The 21355-nt window shown below is 42.0% G+C and overlaps 4 protein-coding genes and 1 long non-coding RNA gene across 5 annotated transcripts; 1 reads left to right on the top strand and 4 right to left on the bottom strand.

Annotated features, from left to right (window-relative positions):
• Nucleotides 1-6262: 6262 nt before the first annotated feature.
• LOC118405330 (adhesion G protein-coupled receptor L2-like) lies at nucleotides 6263-9966 on the bottom strand. Its single transcript, XM_035804774.1, has one exon. It carries the CDS (start codon nucleotides 7895-7897, stop codon nucleotides 6503-6505), a length of 1395 nt encoding a protein of 464 aa, XP_035660667.1. The 5' UTR covers nucleotides 7898-9966; the 3' UTR covers nucleotides 6263-6502.
• Nucleotides 9967-9970: 4 nt separating this feature from the next.
• Nucleotides 9971-11599, bottom strand: LOC118405337 (putative apolipoprotein(a)-like protein 2). The gene is made up of 2 exons (XM_035804782.1): nucleotides 11307-11599; nucleotides 9971-10190 (listed from the first exon to the last, which is right to left on the bottom strand). The coding sequence occupies exons 1-2, from the start codon at nucleotides 11482-11484 to the stop codon at nucleotides 10057-10059; spliced, it is 312 nt and encodes a 103-aa protein (XP_035660675.1). The 5' UTR covers nucleotides 11485-11599; the 3' UTR covers nucleotides 9971-10056.
• A 1274-nt stretch (nucleotides 11600-12873) lies between these two features.
• Nucleotides 12874-14301, bottom strand: LOC118406056 (plasminogen-like). The gene is made up of 2 exons (XM_035805912.1): nucleotides 14052-14301; nucleotides 12874-13144 (listed from the first exon to the last, which is right to left on the bottom strand). The coding sequence occupies exons 1-2, from the start codon at nucleotides 14299-14301 to the stop codon at nucleotides 13077-13079; spliced, it is 318 nt and encodes a 105-aa protein (XP_035661805.1). The 3' UTR covers nucleotides 12874-13076.
• Nucleotides 14302-14438: 137 nt separating this feature from the next.
• On the bottom strand, nucleotides 14439-15978 carry LOC118405338. Its single transcript, XR_004829889.1, has 3 exons — nucleotides 15846-15978; nucleotides 14904-15063; nucleotides 14439-14533 (listed from the first exon to the last, which is right to left on the bottom strand). It is a non-coding gene; the product is annotated as an uncharacterized LOC118405338 (long non-coding RNA).
• Nucleotides 15979-20329: 4351 nt separating this feature from the next.
• Nucleotides 20330-21321, top strand: LOC118405334 (putative nuclease HARBI1). Its single transcript, XM_035804779.1, has 2 exons — nucleotides 20330-20868; nucleotides 20985-21321. Exons 1-2 carry the CDS (start codon nucleotides 20471-20473, stop codon nucleotides 21295-21297), a joined length of 711 nt encoding a protein of 236 aa, XP_035660672.1. The 5' UTR covers nucleotides 20330-20470; the 3' UTR covers nucleotides 21298-21321.
• The last annotated feature ends 34 nt before the right edge of the window (nucleotides 21322-21355 follow it).

The following is a 21355-nucleotide window of genomic DNA, read 5'->3' on the forward strand; positions in this document are numbered from 1 at the left end:
GTGCAGAGTTTCAAACCAAAACGCCCCATTCCATTCTTCTGTGTTTCTGAAATTCTGCGCCACTTTTCCAAATCAACAAATTAGACCGAAAATGATTGATATTGCCTGGTAAATTCGCCAACAAAGACTTGCGTTCTAACGTTCAAGGCACGCGTAACTTCTCCTACGGCCAAAATGACCCTGTCGGGAACTCCAAATCCTCGAAAAGTACGATTTCAAACTCGGCGCATGGTGATGTGGTGTTTTTTCCTGTTTTACTGCACTTACTTAACACGTCGAGACAGTTTCTTGTATCAAGAAATTCAAGAACAAACAAAATTGTTCCTGTTAAATCTTACAACGTTATATATATTTCCTAAATTTAGTTAAGGTAAGGAAATATCAGTCAAACGAATTTACACTCTCGAGAATTAAAAAAAAATCTAAATCTAAATTACTTGCTTTGTTTGTCTAAAGATTATCTTCCTGTCACGTTAAAGAAAATATTAGAGCATTTAGAAGAACAATCTTGTTTCATGACAAATACTACATGGAAAAAAAATTACGAAAATATTCTTCAGGGGTCAGAATGTTTTCACGAAGACAGTAAGGTTTTCTTCTTTTAAGTAAAAAATATGTATAAGAAGGAACAGGAAAATAAGAAAAATGCATTTTGGTACTGATACGGATATGGAAAACCATCCTTCTTACCTGTTAGTGAAAATGCACCTGGCAGACAGTGACACAGACCCAACAGTAACACCAGTGATGTTCGGATGAGTTTCAGGTTGTCCATTCTTCTCAGCACTCCCGCAGCTTTGTGTTCTACAATGTACAGCTACTCTGTACCGTCTTTTCTGTAAACTGCTGGGTGCAAATATTCACAATCGCGTGCACTGTGCTCGTATCAACTGATACAAAAGAATGGTAGCCTCTTTAGCAGGCTTCACGGCAGCAGCATATCACGGCTGATTTAACGCCCTGTAATGCGTTACTTTTTCATTTGCCGTCAGCCTGAACCGAGGCTAGATGAGCGGCATGCTTCATGTATCACGTGGTTGTGTTTGTGCTGTGTTGTGTTTCTCGCTCACATAGCAAAAATTGTTCGAAGCACGACATGTATTTGGCTATTGCTAACAACAACAACACAAAAAACTTCACCGTCCAGAACGTGATCACTCCGAAACTACCCGAAAAGAAGCAAGTCTGAAACCATCCGGTAATAGAATAGACCTTTTCAAAATTCGCTTCCTGCAAGAATAGACTATTACTAACAATAATAAAAATCTGAGAATAATCTTGAATTAACAAAAAGAATTGTGCGTTTTGTTCCGCTACCAACATCCGCTGTATGATCTTACTGATTAACCTGTTGCGAACTGACCAACTCTAACAAAACTGGACTCTAGGCTAGTAACGTTAGTTTACCTTTATCCGTTGTTAACCTATATTCGGTTTTTGTTTTCAATAATAGTGCATTTAGGAATCAAGTCCACGGACTGTGGTTCCAAATCAAAATGAAATCTTCTTTGGAAACAACGTAATTTGAAAACACCGTCAACTTGATATCCCTAAATACCCTGTTTTTGAAAACATCGGATATAGGCCACCCCCCGAATAAAGTTGAACTTATGATACAAACAAACGCATGCAATTCGCCCTCTCATGAGGAAATGCCGTCTGCAACACCGAAGTAATCAACAGTGTTGGTTTAACGTGCACAGATCTGGACATGCCTAAAGTTACGAGAAGGTGAAGAGACTGGTACCAGCTCGGTAGCTACCGAGCTGGTACCTTCTCTTCTCACGCATACTATAGTATGCGTGAGAAGAGAAGGTATCATTCATTACCAATATTCTCCTTCCGTTGTACTCACTTAGAATTCAACTGATAAGCTAAACATTTTCTTTATGTTAATAATGCTTTATTTCTACGCTTTGTCCAGTACAAGACAACAACTCAGTAAACCCAGTCTGTTAGTAGATACAACTTATTTAAGTTGGACTCCTTTTCATGGTGGTCACCGAAATGACTCAGCAATTTGACCTCGCACGGATGAAAATTACAACAAAAATATATGCATTTTTTATGTCAATGTTTTTTTTCCTCGGACTACAATCTATGGAACTCTCTATCCTCATCCCTTAGCTCAAAAATCTTTTCCATTCTTTCTAATTAGCTTATTATCTGATCGTGGTCGTTATACCCCTGTCACATTTGAATAAAATCAATCGGACGAAGATTCTGCGGCAATCGTCTGAGCTTTGCTTATACCCCCCTCACATTAGGCGACAATCGATTGGAAGACTAGTCTACGAGCTCTAAATGGCATTTTTTGTGAGTAAGACGTCCGGTTTTCTCACGATAATCTTTTTAGAGATCGCCGGCAAATTTTCAGGGGTCGTACGATGGTCACGGTGCGGCAAAACATGTTTTTAACATAAGCGACAAGTCGCAGGAGATCTCTGAGATCGCAGAGCTCGTTACCGAGTCGCAGCTGCAGATCGTGCGTGCAAATCGTGCGTACCTCGCAAGGGTATCGGTCAATAGTCTTGCGTCAATCCAACGATTGAAGACCGATAGGTGAGCACAGACATAGTCATTAATCATCGAGCGCAAATCGGACGGCGAACGCCCGTCAGTCGGGAGACGTTCGGGTGACGTTCGCCCGACTTCCGTTTGTTTAACAATTTTGGAAATGTGAGGGTAATTCTAACATTGTAGTATGTAGGCTGGCTTTGTGACACGCTTTCCTTTCTTGTGTCATTTCAATCATGCCCGCGCATTACATTCATTGGTAATAAGGATTCCGACAACAAAATAAGCAACATTTATCTCTTGCCTTTTTGAGGAACGTTCTGTGTTACCTTGTCCGCGTGTAAGAGGTCATGGGATGTTCATTATCATAGATTTATTCACGGTCGATCTCACGAGCCTCGCTTATATGTGAGGGGGAGAGTTCTTGGGCGAAAAATACGCAATACCCTCTTAAGATCTTAAAATCAGCCGACCTGCCTGTGATCGCGAAGTACGTCCGAAGATCGTGTATAATGTGAGGGGGGTATTAGGGCTCCGTCGTACGATTCTGATGCCATAGGACTAACCATGGATATCATTTGGTGTACCAAGGCAGTTAAACTTTGCAAGAGACGGTCATTTATGTCCTCCATTACTACGGATTCTTATTACTTTGTGACTGGAGGGTAACCTCCAGCAACAGAGTCTTGTAATCACTTGGTACGTTGAGTGTTCGCACCTAGATCACTATGTTCCGTATGCCGCAATCGCATGTGGATTTGCATGTCGTCTGTACTCCGTTGGGAAATGATGCACGATATTTTTATTTCGCCGTAGCTGTTTTTATTATGGATGTAATAATTTCAGTTTTCACCCCTACGCCGTCCGGTATAGTGGGTTCAGGTCTTCCTTATGATTGAACCTTAAGCCTTGTGGTAATTTGATACAGTCAAGCAGATGTTGTCCTCGTCGGACTATGCCATCTCGTTCGGGCTTTGCGTCTGCAGTATTGAGGTCGGTTTGACATAGCATACTGTTAACATTTTGCGCGGTTGATAGTCATATGCATTTTATGGTTAGAACGTGTTTGATCCTTGGGATCATTTTTTGGGGGGTAGGCGTTTTCATTATCGATGTAATAATTTGATAAATCACCCCTATTTCCCTGGTATTGTGGAACAGCTGGCCTATATACGATGGGGTTTGACAATTACTTATCTCTAAGCAGATATTGGGTTATGTTATGTCCACAGCTGTCATTGACCCACTTTTTAAAGTGGTGTCGTCTCAAGTATCCATTGTGAAGCTGTGTTGTTGTTTCCATTTGGTGTCGTTCGATTGAGACGCTGATTTCGCTATGTTTTGAATTTGGCAGTGATAGGTATGTTAGTTTTTAAGTAAGATTTTGGTATAAGCTGATGTGATGTGTTCTTTATGCGATATAAACACCGAGTCATACCCCACAGAAAACATCACAACCGACATAAACCATAATCAAGTCACAGAGTATGTTACCAGCGGTCACTTATTGCATTTGAAATAATTTCTCCGCGAGTTGAACTTCACCTGTCTAGAATAGATCTTTGAGTAAAGCTAAGGGCACAACCCACCGTACGTGCAAATACGTGCTGTCTGCGTGCCAAAACGTGGGCAATCTTTGGGATCCGTAAGTCGTTAGTACCGCCTGCGTACGAACTCGTCGGGAATCCGACGGATTTTGGAGCACGCAGGCACGCCGTAGAACTTTACGTACAGGCAAAACTTGGTGTGCCATCGGGCTGCAGATTCGACCCCCGTACTTGGCAATACGTACGACTTGCCTACCCTGTACAGCCTGAAAGTTATCAGAAACATGTGGCGGACATGGCCTCCTAAAAACACGTACGAACAAACTGCACGTACGGCGGGTGGTGCCCTTAGCTTTAGTTGTATGGCGTTAACGTTGCGTGGCGTAAAGGTAGCGTGTGTGGTTCAGAATCCCGAGGTACTGGTATCGAATCCCGATTTGATCCGACGTTGTGTCCTTGAGAAAGACACTTCATGCAAAGTTTCTCGCTTCACACACTCGTGATAACGGGTATCTATCTTCGGTTATTGCCGTCAAATGGATAGGACGCTAATACAAACGGAGATCCATGTTTAAGGATAACCACACCTCAGTGACTTGAATGAACCCACCGCACTCATTTAAAACACTAGATGTCCTACACGGTGTGAGTGGATCAAGTAAATCTGTTAGTAAGATGCGGCTTGTACTCTTCAGTACATATTTGGTGTGTAACGCCACGAGGTGGTTTACCGGGTGTGCAATACAAACGAACTCAATACAATATGCAATACAAATTTTACATGCAACTGACACTTTAATGGCTTTTGATACAGATCTTTTCCCCTTTACCCTATCCTAATTCCATCTACTGTCTTTATTATATGTGTCACTACTAGCAATAGGTATCTCAATCATGCAAGTAATATTACACACAGATCAAGGATGATATGCCAAGAAATATGCGATTTCGAAAGCTAGATTAAAATGCCATCAGTTTGTAGGAGATTGATACTGAATCAAATTTAAGTATTGAAAAATGTTGATACAATTGATATGAGAGAGAATCAAGAGAAAAGCCTTTCAATGTTAGATTTGTTGAAATGCAAAAGTAATAAACTCGGTTGATGGTAATGATTAGATTATGTTGATATCATAGGTCGATAAAGAAAGCTCACATCACAGCATTAAGTAAATCCTGTAGTCAGGAATATGGTGTTTAGGCTTTCTAAATAGTGAAATCTCAGGCACATGTTGGTAACTGTTTCAAATGGCCTGGCAAATTTGCAAATAAAAATATATTAATTTCAACTGCATCTTGTTTACCATATTTACACAATCTTTCTTTAACCAATATCCTTATCGTGAAAACATAAGACATCTTGCACATTGTGGTAACTGTTTCACATGGCCTGTTTCCGTCATCTTCGTAATGAAAACATTTAGAAATAAAATTATGTTAATTTCCACTGCATCTTGTTTACTATAGTTACACAATCTCTGTTTAACTATTATTCTTATCTTGCAAATATTGGACCTCTTGTCAAAGTCATTATGGTACAAAAACAGTTGAAACGTTTTCCTAAAATATTCATGCACTAATTATTACACCGTGAACAATGAAGAATTCGAAATAAAAGTCTATTTCTTATTCTTACAACTTAAGCCATCTGATTATTTCAATGATGCCCTATTTATCTATTTACATATCTTATCCTTTGACTCTGTGGCATTTTTAATAACATTTTTTTTTCTTTTGCAAGAGCCGACAACTTTTTATCGAGTTATTTATCAAACTGGTAAAGCTTTGCAAGGGTGTCATAATCATATTCAAAACAAATTTCATTCTCATAATAGATTGCCCAATGTATGATAAGACAGACAATTGTTACAATATTGCACAAACTAAAACTATCATGAGATTTTCATATCTCTAGTAGTATGTAATATAATACATATAAGACTCTGTACAACAGAGATTACAGCTGGCATAGCATGTATATACTTTCCTTTAAAACATAATTTTCTGGACTTTCAGTATGCATGATTGCTGTTAGTCATGACGTACATAATTTTTTGAGATTGCAAAAATTTAACTGTCATGTATGTACACGATGCCGTACTTTAAACCTGCTAAAATATCGCGCATTAAAGCTCTCCCTCTTTCTCCTTATAATTAAAGTATGCAATGCATGTGGCTAGATTAGAGCTTGATTTCGATTACGTTATAAGTCATTGAGACTGATTAGATTTTGAGTGATTCCCTTTGAAATAGGAAGGTGTACAAGGAATCTTAAAGCTGTTGTTGCTGTCAATGCTGTCTCTAACGGCTCAGAACTAGAGGCAGACAGCAGGGGAAAGGCGATGCTGGACAGGGTCTTCTGGGCTGCTGCAGTGGTTCGGGTGACAGGGGAGGAGCGATACCTGACATAAGTCAAGTCAGTAAGTCAACGGCTCAAACTAGAAACTAGTCTCTTTTTCATCTATATCCGGAGCGGTTATGGAACCCACTTCGTCAGTTCCGCCTGCCACTACGTCAGTTCCGCCTGCCACTACGTCAGTTCCGCCTGCCACTACGTCAATTCCGCCTGCCACTACGTCATTTTCGCCTGCCAATGCGTCACTTTCGCCAACCTCTACGTCAGTTCCGCCTGCCACTACGTCGCTTCCGCCTGCCACTACGTCGCTTCCGCCTGCCACTACTTCACTTCCGCCCGCCACTACGTCACTTCCCCCTGCCACTACGTCATTTCCGCCTGCCACTTCGTCACTTCCACCTGCCACTACGTCACTTCCACCTGCCACTACATCACTTCCACCTGCCACTTCGTCACTTCCGCCTGCCACTACGTCACTTCCGCTTGCAACTGCGTCAGTTCCCCCTGTGGAGGCAAGCTTGGTGCTTGCAGCGGCGGTTGCTCCGTTGTCCTGTTGAGGCTTGTTCAGATGAGAGCGTGCAGTTTTCTCGACATCAGCTAAAGTTGTCTTGGGCATTTCTGTACATGTAGCACACACTGTGGTCTTCCGATTGCTTACAGTGGCAGTACATCCACTGGCCCTATTTGGACTATCTAGCTGAATGCGTGCTCTGTTCTCCTCCACATCAGTGAAAGTTGTCAGAGGTATGTCTGCAGAAGAGCTGGTCTCAGACGCCGTTGCGGTGGTCCTCTGCTTTATGGCAGCGGTGGTTGCTCTATTGTCTTTGTTAGGTTCAGCCAGACCAAAGCGTTCCCTGATCGCCACCTTCCATTTCTGCACCACCTTCGATGTTATTGTCAGCATCAGGGCCAGTAGAAGGCCCTGAGAAGCATTCAGCACAATGAAGATGTACTCGACAGCTCGGCTGTTGACGTAAGGATAGATGAAGCCGAGAATCCAGGTGAACCCCGTCAGGAAGCAGATACGCAGGTAAACCCAAGCCTTGCTGCTGTTCGAACGTGACTTTGCCTTGTCGGCTATCACAAATGACTTCCGTATGGCCAGCAAGACAAAAGTGGCCAAGACAGCATTGATCAGAATGGCGCTGAAGACAGGGACTCCAAAAGCCACCAGGTTGGCTACCGGATTGCCGATCCAACAGTTCTCTCCATACCCCACACTGACCGAACTGCCGAACTCTACAATCACGGTCACTATAACTATAGGGACCGGCATCAACCATGTGTACAACAGGTACTGGTACAGCTTCGCTCTTTCTAAAGCATCACGAAACGTTAGAAAGAGGTCCATGGCAAGTGCGTTCATGGATGTAAAGGCCGTCAACAGAAAGTAGTGAAGAATTATCGCGAACGCTGCACAAGCCGATCCGAGGGGGACCCTCACACGTACCATAAACAAGACTTCAGCAAACGCCATGCATACCAACACCTGAACCTTCAGCTTTTCTGGGACTTTCTCCCACTGGCCAGACCTGATATTGTGGACTACGTAACCAACCACTGCTACAGCGGACACTATCACAAGACCCAGCGTTAACCAGCCCTGGGTAGCGTCCCAAGGGTTAGCTGTCTGTGTGTAGTTTGAGAAGTACTGAAGAATGCACTCCCCGCAGATCGATGCTGTTGTGTTCAGAATGGCCACCTGCTCAGCTGAGCAGGACACGTTAGAACCCAACAGGAGGACGCTACCATTGGGAAGGACTCGGAACTCTTCCGCTGTGAACGTTAGAGCGGGTTCGCTGCAGTTTTGTAAGGGGGTGGTATTGTTTAATGAGCCGTGAGTTCTACGGGAGGACGAGAATAACCGGCATGTGTCTGCAAAAGGATCGTATAAAGTGTCGGAAGGACACTGATTGGGACTGTTTCCACCACTCCCATACGAATTAAAGTTGAAGAGATTAGTGAGTGAGAATCTTGAGTGACATTCGTAATATTGAACGCAAGGTTCTCGGTTTCCAAGTTCCGAAAAAGAAGCACACTTAAGGTTTGCGGCTGCCGTTAGAGAAAGTCCTTCACAAAGAGCACAGTGAACATTTCTGTAAATCTTATACCCAATGCCTATGGGTAACTGTAGGACTTACAGTAGGAGATATTACAACTCTCTTCTGAAATATCAGCCTGGAAACATCGTCTAGCATGCCGTATGTCTAAAGGGACAAACGCTATCGTTTTCGTTCCAAAGCAATATTCGTCACTACTTTCAATGATGCTGTTATATTCTTGGGAACCCCTAGGGATTTGTGGAGACAACTCAAGCATCCCTGTACATTCAACTTGCGACTCCTAAAGAACTGTTTCTGTTTAAGAAACATTGTTACAAATTGCACAAAATATGTTTCTGTAGGGGATTTTTGAAGCGTCCTCCACAGGCATTCTATGGACGAGCTCACTTGGATTAAAGGGGTCCACTTGTTTTAAACACTTATCCCTTGTGACGTCATCTGTCCATTCATCAGGACAGTCGGCAACCATCCAATAGGACTCTTTGTTTATTTTGTTACTCTCGATGACAGGAGAAAGGCCAGACACACAGTCCCACTTCAGATGGTGATGGTCAGACGGCATCTGGGATTCACTGCCTCCTCTGTAGCGGATGCAATAAAGCTTTAATAAATCACAATGCCTCTAATTAAGATGTTATGTTGAAAATATAAACACGTCCTTTTCATTTTCGTAGATGCTGAGCAAAAGGAACAATTAGAATCAGGGATTCTTTGTCGAAAATGAAAATTAGTCCAATTATAACGATGGAGGTTAGACACCCTGATAACAGGAGATGTAGGACAACAGTAACTCATTAGACAAACAAATGGATAGATTGTACATATCTAGTTGTCTATCAGACACTAAGCTGTTATCTTGCAGGTCAATAACAGCTAAGGAAATCCCTTCACCATGGATACTAGTAAACAACATGGTAAACAGCATAGTCCAGTTTTAGCACTAATCTTACATAATGTGCAGCATGTAACAAGATTGTTGCACTTTTATTTCAATTCCATTTGAACAAACTACACGTTATGCTGTGGACAGAAAGGGGCACAATGAGAAGATTTGTTAGAAAAAATTCACATTTTTGTACGTGTAAAACTTTTCTTGTCACCGTTGAAATCGGCACTAGCAGATGGATAAATAGTGATAAAGACGTGAAGTTAAAATCGCTGTCAGTTGTTAGCATCAAGGTACATCAAGTCTATGATGTGGTTGGATGTGAAAAACTCATAGGACTGTTTTTAAGCTGTGATAAGCAATCAAGTGTACGAAAGGGTTAATTCGTTTCAAAATACCATGTAATGTATTTTCTGTCTTACTTTCTCTAAGACTTTTCACCACGCACACGGTTTCAAATATATGTTAATCTAATCATCCGATGTTGTTTAATTAGTAGAGTTGTAAGATGTATTCTGTATTCTTTCTCTTTTTTTGTTGCAGTTTATAGTTCACCATAAAAATTATTGTATTTTTTGTCGTGTCAATAAAGCTTATATCAATATGGTGAACAGTTGTTGGCCAGCATGAGGTCGGAGTCGATGAGGCTGCTATCGGCCTGATTTTACCAGGCTAGTAGAGGTTTACTTACTCAAAGTCTTCGCAGCAGTCACCGAAAAAGCTGCAGTCTTCGTCACAGTAGCAAAGTCGTAATAGGAAATACTTTGCACAGGTGTAGTCTCTATGGCAGTCCTGGCCAACGGAGTCTGGTGATAAAGGGTCTGAGAAGATATATGAGAAATTACAGATAAATGAGTTTCGATGCAATTTGTCCATTTTGTATGACTGTTGGCCATTGCTTTGTAATAAGAAATGTTTTATTGCAAATTCATGCCCATGGGGCTAATTGCATGTGATCAAAGACTAGATATAATAAATGGATGAATGTGGTCTAGATAATAGATCATCTAAATTCTATTATACAAATATTAAGTGGATGAATGTACATACGGCACGGAATAGGGTACTAAATCTACGTAACTATTACGGGGTTTGACTTCTTCTTTGCAGACAGTTGAAAATGAAATATTATAATGCCCCACGTATTCTACAATAGATTGATTCGATGATCTTAGTGGGAGGAGAATCTTTGTGGCGTTTGTAACATGTTAGTTTGATTACGGGCACTCTTCCAAAAAGTCTGTCTCTTTCGACATAATAAGAAATCTATGCTTTTAAGTCCACATGCGTGTGTTGTTCGTATTGCGGATAATATGTCAGAGATGAAACATCCTTGTCGTAGAGACCCTACAACCACTGTGGTCATGGGCCGTGATTGATTGAGTGAGTAAGTGAGTGACTGAGTGAGTAAGTGAGTGAGAGAGTGAGTGGTTGGTTAAGTGATTGAGTGAGTAAGTGATTGAGTGAGTGAGTGAGTGAGTGATCATGAGTGAGTGAATGAGTAAGTGAGTGAATGAGTGAGTGATCATTAATGAATGATTGAGTGAGTGGGTGGTTAAGTGATTGAGTTAGTGAGTAAGTGATTGATTGATTGATTGAGTGAGTGAGTGAGTGATCATGAGTGAGTGAATGATTAAGTGAGTGAGTGATCATGAGTAAGTGATTGAGTGAGTGATCATGAGTGAGTAAGTGATTGAGTGAGTGAACATGAGTGAATGATTGAGTGAATGGGTGGTTAAGTGATTGAGTGAGTAACTGAGTATATAAGTGATTTAGTGAGTGATCATGAGTGAGTGAGTGAGTGAGTAAGTGAGTGAATTTGTAAATTCCTTATTTTCGTGAAGTTTGGACATTAACGATACATTTTTAGTTATCTTTCGTCATCATTTGAGTAACGAGAAAAGATCAGACCTACAGGTATGCTCAAGCTCTCTTACCAGCACATTCCATGACGTCACAGTAGTCCCACCTCTGCGACTCATCCGTGGTGTAGCACCAGGGCCGCTCCTTGTTGTCAGGGTTACGGCAGAAGTTCTCATCCAGGCCTGCATCAGGATGAGCCTGTGGTGTGTGGGGATGGCTGTGGGGAGACTGGGAGTCCCATCTCTGACACATCCGGTCTCCTGCCCTGTACAGATATACGGTATATAAACGTGTAAAGAGCCTGTGGTGTATGGAGATGGCTGTGAGGGGACTGGGAGTCCAATCTCTGACACACCCGGTCACCTGCCCTGTACAGATATACGGTATATAAACGTGTAAAGAGCCTGTTGTGTGTGGGGATGTCTGTGGGGAGACTGGGAGTCCCATCTCTGACACATCCGGTCTCCTGACCTGTACAGATATACGGTATATAAACGTGTAAAGAGCCTGTGGTGTATGGAGATGGCTGTGAGGGGACTGGGAGTCCCATCTCTGACACACCCGGTCTCCTGTCCTGTACAGATATATGGTATATAAACGTGTAAAGAGCCTGTGGTGTATGGAGATGGCTGTGAGGGGACTGGGAGTCCCATCTCAGACACACCCGGTCCCCTGACCTGTACAGATAAACTGTATATTGCAGGGTGTAAAGAGCCTGTGGTGTGTGGGGATCGCAGACACATCCGGTCTCCTGCCCTGTACAGATATCGGTATATAAATGTGCGATGCTACGTAATATTTTGACCATAGAAAAAAAAAGGTTTTCCTGCCATTTTTTTATATAGTAAGCTAAATCCGTCCTTTAGCATTGAATACAAAGGCTCAGTAAAAAAGGCACAACATTAGTGCATCATACAAACATGTCTACAATCTGTGATCTTTTAATCCTACATGGACCTCCATGTTTCCTAAAGAAGCACGCCCTCATCTGGCTTATCACATTCTTGTGTGCCTGACTGCACAGTAGGGTGTCTGATGACAGTTTCACCATAATTTTGTAAAATGTAATCTTTGCAAGATTTCTTGCAGTTTTGAAGGTAATATAACCTCAGCTTATTGACACCATACAAAATAGACTCAGTGCATGATTATCTCCTATTCTGAAGTGAACAAATTGAGTGTTTTCAACGAAGAAGATCTTGATTGTTCTCCCCTGTAGTCACCCTGGAGTGTGATGAACTCATTACCCTACCGCCTAGGGTGCCTACTGGAGGCCTGGAAGTTGTTGTTTACAGACAGGAGTGTCTAACTCTGGGGGACACTGAGATAAAACTACGTAGCATACCTTTAAACGGGTGTCGCATGCATATTAATGATCCCCACGAGTTGAATTTTGGTAGGCATTCATGAAAGCCTCGTTACCTATACCACGCTGCACTCGTTAACTATGGACCGGAATTTGAGTTGTGTATCTTTTTCATTGATGTGGCTGCGAAATAATTGATCACCCTTCGTAGTTTTAGTTACTTTCATGTTCCCGACGGGGAAACATCGTTTTTGCTGTTGTGTTCTTTTTTCTTCTTCTTTTCTTCTGTCTTAACCAAAAAGAGCTTACAGTTGGTGACTCCAACACAGGAACTAAATATTAGCTGTTCAGGCAATTATGAACAGGTTTGTGATGATAAAATCTGCATTCTGTTCCATACAAAAAGCATTTTACTGAAAGGGAAACATACTGCAGTTTCTCGAAAGTGTTGCCTAGCTAGTGTCGGATGTTTTGTGCATTTGTGGTGTCAAAGTCTTTATGTCGAAGGTTTGGAGGTTCCTAAAATGCCCAGCTAGTATCACCTGTTAGTCTGCCCTGCATAACTCCTTCCCTTATCCACTGCGTAGAAGCATCGCGTCGGTGGAGCTGAAGTCAAAACAAATTGGAGGACGTATGGAAGATATAACTTTGAACACATACACTTCTACAGATATAACGAGCTATGTGAATGTGCGATTTGAAACATGTTATCTTGATGCCCCTATCATTCTATGTTAAAATCCGTCTATAGAAGCTGATAAATTTCTTCCTCTCTGTGGAAGAGAACAAAATTAATATAAGGTAGATATGACAAGAGAGCTTTATATGGCATCGTAGCGGGTTTGGAAAGGTGTAAAACACCCTCCAGATTACTTTTGGACTTCCAGGTTAATTCCGGACAAACCTTGATCATTTGAAAAACGAATAGGCAAATGAATTAACATTCACAAATATGGTATATTAAAAGGTAATTGATATGTAATTTGTAATAGGATTTTTCAGGGAACAAAGCCAATTCTGGAGAATTCTCCAGAATTGTGGCTCAGGTTCCGCAACAAAATTTTGTAGAGTTTTGGGAATCTGAGCCAGATTCGAGCCAGAATTATGGGCAATTCTTCAAAAATTTGGGAGCCTGAGCCAAAATTCTGTACCTGGGGAAATCTAATTGCAATCTGCATATTAATTTCATTTTAATCAATATACTATATTTGTAAATGTTAATTCATATTGGTAATTGGTTTTCAAATGATTAATGTTTGTCCGGAATTAGCCTGGAAGTCCAAAACTAATCTGAAGGGTGTTGTTAGTGTCTATTATGTGACCCCTTCGACCACTGCGGTCATGGGTCGTAAGGTTCATTTTATCGATCCTGTGCTGTTGGGAAAGGTAATAAGTAATTAACACAACCAGGTTAAATATGTGTTATCGTCCTTGTTTCGGGAGGTGAAAGGTGGTGAAAGGAGTTGGCGATCTTTTATTCGTCAACGATGAAGAATACAAACGTTAAATTTACCATCACAGGCGAAGACCTCCTCGCAGTACATCCACCTGATGAGCGGGTTGTTTAAGTAGCACCACGGCCTGTCCTTCCCGTCCGGGTTCCGGCAGTAGTTCCGCTCCAGCCCTGCCCGTGGGTAGGCCTGGGGAGTGTGTTTATGGGGGTGGGGGTACTGAGATGTCCACAACTGACAGGAGTTGTCCCGGTTTGCAAGGCCCCGGTAGCTCGTCCCTCTGTCCTGTATATAGTAACAGACTGTGGACATATAATGTTACATTGTAAATGTTGTGCACAAAAGAAGGTGCTCGTAAAATTCCATTTTTGCATGCTGTATAGTAGGCACAGAAAGTATGGGCTAGCTTGATTTTCAATTTTTTTACTCCCAACTAAACCGTACGTACTACAGTTCTGCTCGTCACTGTTGTCCCCACAGTCGTCTCTGCCGTCACACCGAGAAAGCTGATGGAACAGGGCTCCATTGTCACAGGCAGAGGGTGCTGGAGAAAAATGGGCACTGTTGAGCCACAAATTATGCATATATGAACATTCAACTATCTCTCTGTCTCTCTCTTTCTGTCTGTCTCTTTGTCTCTCTCTGTCTCTTTTTTTTCTGTCTGTCTCTCTCTCTGTCTGCCTGTCTGTCTTTCTCTTTCTCTGGAAATTTCTAAATCTGTGCATTTTAGATTGAAAATTGAATGTATTTTGTTAGGTATAACATTAATGAAGTAGACACGGAGTATTCCAAATCACCCCTCAGTCCTATTTTTGTGTTGGTAATTACAGTTTAACTAGTTCAATAATGACTTCTACCAACACAGATGAACTTTCAAGCTAAGCGTCTACAAACATTACAGCCAGTTTACTCACAGCAGGACTCGTCGCTGCCATCCAAACAATCCTCCACGTCGTCACATCTAGCATATTGTCCTTTCGGTTCACCAAAGCAGGGAATGTGGGTTTTGGCACACATTTTTTTGTGAATCTATACACTGTCCATTGCTGCAGGCCAGTCTACCTTGCCGCTCGCCTGTATGAAATATAAGCGCAAAATTAAGCAAAAGCAATTCGTTTTTTTTCCAAAAAAAGTTTGTAGTTAAATGCATAAAACATTAACAAAAGTGGGAGAGGTTGAACATTATATTTGTCTTTTTTTATTGTACTTCTTGAAATTGCAGCAATTACACAAAAACGACAGCCATGGTTTTCGCGCAACTGAAAGGCTATAGGAATAATTGCAGAATATTTCCCCTTCTTTCAAGCAACTCGCACACAATAACATATCCAATCAGTGATAGTATTGTGAGTGAGCAAAGAAAGAACTAAAAGAACTACATTTACTTGGTTTCGGGACAAGGGCATTAAGATGATTATACTATGGAACTAGTCTAGCCTTGTAATATTATATAGAGCGTACATATGCTAACGCAGTTCTAAGTTATGATGTGCTCTTGATAGAAGAAGATGAAAGAAAAAGAAGTGCTGCAAAACAATGTTTTCTTATCTCCTATCAAAATTACACTTTCATTTATTGCTTTATTTGAAACGACTACAGTAGGTATATAGGCGTGATAAATTATACGAACAAAATCTATTTCATTTTTTCTTTAGATTCTGTATCTAAAATATTTACAAAGTCAATATTAAAAAAAAGTTAGAACATATGTATAAAAAGTACCTACAACTGACCTTGGGAAATTTGAAGATCAAACACATGAAAGTGATAAAATCTGCACCTAACTTGCCTTACCAAATCTACAAGTACAAAAGAAAGGCAAAGAAATAGGAAGAAACACATGTATCCATACTTACAGCAGCTCTGCTCGTCTGTATTGTCTCCACAGTCGTCTGTACCGTCACACACCTCTGCCTTGTTGATGGTGACTCCACTCGGACAGATCTCTTTATCTACATTCAAGGAGAGAAGTCAGAGGATCGGTGACAATGTCTCTACACTACTAATTTACGAAGATTGTAATTTTTAGACATAACATAAAGCCTTATACAATGGTCAGGGATACATAAGCATTTGCACAAATTTCATGGAATTTGCATTAATGTTTATGTAAAACGTATTCGTAGTTAAAACGTACGAGGGTAAGGCAACTATCTCACAGAGCTCTGTTTGTTAATTAACTGGTCCAAATTTGTAGCCTGTCGACATTGCGTTTATTTTATAAATTTCAAAAAGGTTCAATTCGCAAAATGTTTTGAATGGACCAGAACAAGTAGCATAGATATATCGCCAGTTGCAACAAGAGCGGTCACTTCATACTGCACTGGTATCACTACTATTTCCAATAAAGATATTTTGTATTTACGTTGGGAACAAAACCTAGGATCCCAGGCGTAAACCTATGTGTAAGGCTGACCGGTCGCCTGCATATTAAAGAAAATTGGCGAAAGACTCGCAAAGTTGCCGCAATAATGTGTCGGCGACAGGCGCAGCGCGAAATGCCTGACTTACCGCAGTCGTTTTCATCGCTCCCATCGTCACAGTCCACTATCCCGTCACAGACAACCTCAAGGACGTCACAGTCGCCGTCTTTACACACCGTCCTCTCAACTCCGGAGCAAGCTGGGCGAACACAATAAGATACACAGAACTAGGTATCATTAGAAGCTACTATTGGTTTGTGTGTGGATTTTGCCAGATGCATTCCAAAGGAGCAATTTGTCTGTTTCTGAATTGAACGTGGATGCGTGTTAAGGCTTAGGTCACATTTCCAAAGCGGAGCCCATTTGTTTTAAGAAACGAAAAGTTTAAATGCATACCTAGAAATATGCAAAAATCATGCCCATGAATCGTATTTGGAAATTTCGTGTATCTTGATGTATTTTATGTTATTCTTTTCGCTCCCGAGAGCTGCCCGGCCGGGCCCCGCTTTGGAAATGTGAGCTAAGCCGAAGTCATATGCTTTTGCCACCACCATTTGCATTTTTTTCGCACACTTTTATATGGCAATAGTTCTGGTCCGTTCATTAGACTAAAAGATCATGGTAGTATTATATTGCTCTTATTATTCGAGGTCAGCTCATACATTTCACATGCTTCACTCACTCCACTATAAACTGTGCGTGTATCGTTTGTTGCGTGGTATTAATGAATAATGTTGAATTCTCTGTTTTGTTTGTTTTTGCCTTGCTGCTATATAAAGCTGGTATCTCAGTGGGCCGTGCCAAATGGTGACAACTAACTGCAGCAACTCTAGCCAATTTTCAATTGCGGCCACACGTCACTACAAGGTGCATAAATGTGAAAATTATGTGAATTTTCTGGAAAATTCTATGAAAATGTGATATGATGTGATATTATGTGAAACATTTTGAGTTTCAATAGCATCACATTTTATCATATAAGTTGACATATAATCACATAAAATAACATTCACGTCACATTTCTGAGGGGTGGCACAGAAATTGAGCTTTATGTGAAAAAAATGTTATAAGTTTACATCACATTTTTTCACATTTCCCCAAAACGGTCTTGAAGAATCACATTCTGAAATGTAAAAATATGTTACCTAATGTGACATTGGTTGTGCAGCCATTATGTGAAATAATGTGACTGTCGATACACGTCTCGACCGGCTATACTTATGTGATTTTTATGTGAAAAGGGCTCTTGATGAAAATGTGAAATAATGTTAAATTGAATCACATTCTATGAAATGTGACTTCATGTTAAACTTATGTGAAATGCGGCCAGCTACCAAATGTGAAAACATGTGAAGACAACTGGCATGCTGAGAAATGTGAATTTTATGTGATGTTCACAAACTTGCAAGATGTGAAAAAATGTGACAGGATATCACATTTTTTATATGTGAAACTAATGTGATTTCCACTTATATAAGATATGAAGTAATGTGATTTGGCAGGCTATGTAAAGGTAAGTGTATAAAGCCCCTATTTTATAACATTTGCCTCCAGGCAACAAGACGACCGACGAATACTTATGTACAACTTTAAAGGGCAGTCCACTCCAGAAGCGAGTGTTATTTTCTGACTTCACACGTTCAATAAAAAAGCTGCCTTTTTCATTCCACACCGCTCTTCTCCCTTTTATGGGCTAAATATTTGTGGAAATTCTTACAATATTCGTTTTATTGAAGCTATACAAAGCCTTGGGCAAAGTCATTATCTATCGTTCAGTCAAAACAAAAGGTGTGGACCCCTCCCCTCGCGCGCGACTGCTATGTTACTGATTATCTAACTTACAAGTGAAAGCACCGAATTTCATGACCATGCACTTATGGTCGTCCGTTGTGTATCACTTCCAGCTCTTCCTTTGTGTACCACCAAACAGTTGAGATTTAAGAAGCTACTGATCTACTAATTAAAACTTACCGACCCAGTTTGTAAAACCGTCCTGTTCAAAATATTTTGTGTAAGCATTACGGCCAACTAAAATTAGAAATTCTCGTCAGTACTATTCTAAAAAGCCAAATTGATATGTCAACAAGTGACCCTACTGGATAGACAACAAAGGAAATAGTGAACCAGTTATCATGGGAATAGTTGTGTTTGTGCCGAGGTCAGATTTAACTCAATGGAGGACTCTCGTCCTTATTGATTTGCTTGATAGCAATTACAAGCGAACGGCACACAAGCCAGCAATGAAATCAACAAGAACGTGCTTTATATTTAAGCAGGAGCGGACATACACTGGAGTTTGGAATAAATTTTTTTCTAACATGGACATGCTAAACGCCTCTAAGAAAGCTAATGGATCAAGTACATGTATATGGACAGGCGTCACTAATATGGTAATTGAGGTCAACTAGTTCATGTACGTACTCGGGATCGACCGTCCGAGCGGGTGTCGAACGTCGGCGAGTTCCGATCTCGAGCGAAGGCACCCGAAGGTCGCAGGCGATCAACACCAGAAGGTCGCCCTAGGCGACCAGCGAGCGGAGCGTGATTTTTCTAGGAAGGAGAGCTAGTCAAGCGCTGATGGGGGCGTTTTATGAGCGCAGCGGGTGGACATTGTCTGGTGGCTCGGCTTGAGTGCCAGTTTGCTTGTGTGGCACCACTGTGTACTTAAGTGTGACACTTTTATATGTATACATCCTGACTTATTGTGACCTGTACTTAGCTCGGTTGGGCAAAATTGTACAGTAAAGGTCTTCATTCAATTATCAGTAAAGTATCTCCTCTCTGTTGCAGCCAACAACAAAAATTCCGAGGCCTATTGTCCATGGTCAACCTGGGTGTTCGGGGCGTCATAATACCCCCTTCACAATAGGCGCGATTCGATCGGAAGACTAGTTGACGAGCTCTACATGACATTTTCGTGAGTAAGACGTCCGGTGTTCTTACGATCATCTTGCGATTTTTATGGATCGCCGGCAATATCCAGGGGTCTTACGACGGTCGCGGTGCAGCCAAACATGTTCTTAACATAAGCGACTAGTCGAAAGAAATCTCTGATATCGCAGAGCTTGGACCAAGTCCCCTGCAGGTCGTGCGTACCTCGCGTAGGTATCGTACGACATTCCATTGATAGTCTTGCGTAAATCCAACGATTGAACACCGATTTCACCTCAAAAAATCAGACGATGATCGCTAAAATTGAGACGGCCCCGCAGGAGTATCGCACAAAACTCTGGCGACATTCCTTCACATCTCGCTCGACTTCTGCTAAGTCAGGGAAGTCGGACATGATTCCTACGAGCATTCTACTTGTGTCGGGGGAATGTTCTACGAGCCTGGGTCGAGCTCGTGTCAATTAGTAATTTGATTTATTTTGCACCTGACAGACAGTTGTGACATGCTTTTTGAATTTATATGTGCAGTACATAGTAGTAGTAGTAGTATGCGGCATGCAGCAGCAAGGGGAACTCATCCCTCCGGACCGGCTCCGCCGTGCACGTATTGCCAGTCTACGGCTACGAATTCATCTGCTTCATCGTCGCAAGCAGGCTGTGGTTGCTGCGCTGTTGGCGGAAGACGAGGCTCGGGCAAGAAGACGCAACCGTACTTGCTGGGTCAAGCCATGGCTGCAACGGAGGGTGTTGCAAGGGCAATATGACAACCTCATGCAAGAATTGATGCGTGAATCCCATGGGGATTTTAGGAATTACCTGCGACTAGATGCTGAAATGTTCAGAGAAATCTTAGATAGGATCTCGCCAAGAATCACCAAGAAGTTCTATTGCCGCCCCCCACTAAGTCCCGGGCTGAAACTGGCAGTGACGCTGCGCTTCCTAGCAACTGGGAATTCATATAAGAGTCTATCTTATAGTTTCCGCATTGCAGTCAACACCATAAGCTTGTTTGTGCCGGAAGTATGTGCTGCCATTGTTGAAGAGTACAGGGAAGAACAATTTGCAACTCCATCAACGCCCGACCAGTGGAAAGTCGTCGCTGAGAACTTTGCATCTAGATGGAACTTCCCTCACTGTTGTGGGGCATTGGATGGCAAACATGTGGCAATGCGCAAACCCCCACAAGGTGGAAGCCATTACTACAACTACAAGGGCTTCCACTCCATCGTGATAATGGCACTTGTAGACGCCAACTATAAGTTTCTTTGGGCCAATGTAGGCGCTGAGGGCTCGACCTCGGATGCAGCAATATTCCAGCTGAGTACATTACGACAGGGCTTACAAGAGGGAACCATTGGGCTGCCGCCTCCAGATGACCTACCTGATGATGACAGGGAGACCCCATACTATATCATCGGGGATGATGCCTTCCCGCTACGTGAATGGCTGATGAAACCATTCTCTATGAGAAACCTAGCACACAATCAAAGGATCTTCAACTACAGACTGTCTAGGGCAAGGCGTGTCGTCGAGAATGCATTTGGCATTCTTGCATCCAGGTTCAGGTACGTAAAGCCATACCAGCAGGCATACTTCATACAATAATTTGCATTCGACGTGCTTGTGGGACACAATAACAGCATACAAATTATAAATATCTGTTCCATTTCACTCATTGCAGGGTTCTGTTGACGACCATGAATGTTCTGCAAAGGAACGCAGAGTGCATCACAAAGGCATGCTTGGTGATGCATAACATCATGCGTGACAGATTCCCAGCCCTGCAGAACGAAGAGCTGGACCAGGATGTGGAGGGCATGGTCGTGCCCGGGTCATGGCGGGACGCAGGTGTTTTGAGAGACTGTCACCAGGAGGGTGCAACCGGCGAAAGAGCCTCTCGGAAGGGTCGGATGCTCAGACAGTACCTTATGCACTATGTAAACAACGAAGCAGGAAGTGTACCTTGGCAGGAGGAAGCCATCCGACTTGTTTAACATGCCCTTTTGAGACCCTTTTGACTATTCCGTCAATGATATTGAGCTGTCACGAGAA

Source organism: Branchiostoma floridae, chromosome 18, assembly GCF_000003815.2.
Source record: "Branchiostoma floridae strain S238N-H82 chromosome 18, Bfl_VNyyK, whole genome shotgun sequence".
Classification (NCBI taxonomy): Eukaryota; Metazoa; Chordata; class Leptocardii; order Amphioxiformes; family Branchiostomatidae; genus Branchiostoma; species Branchiostoma floridae.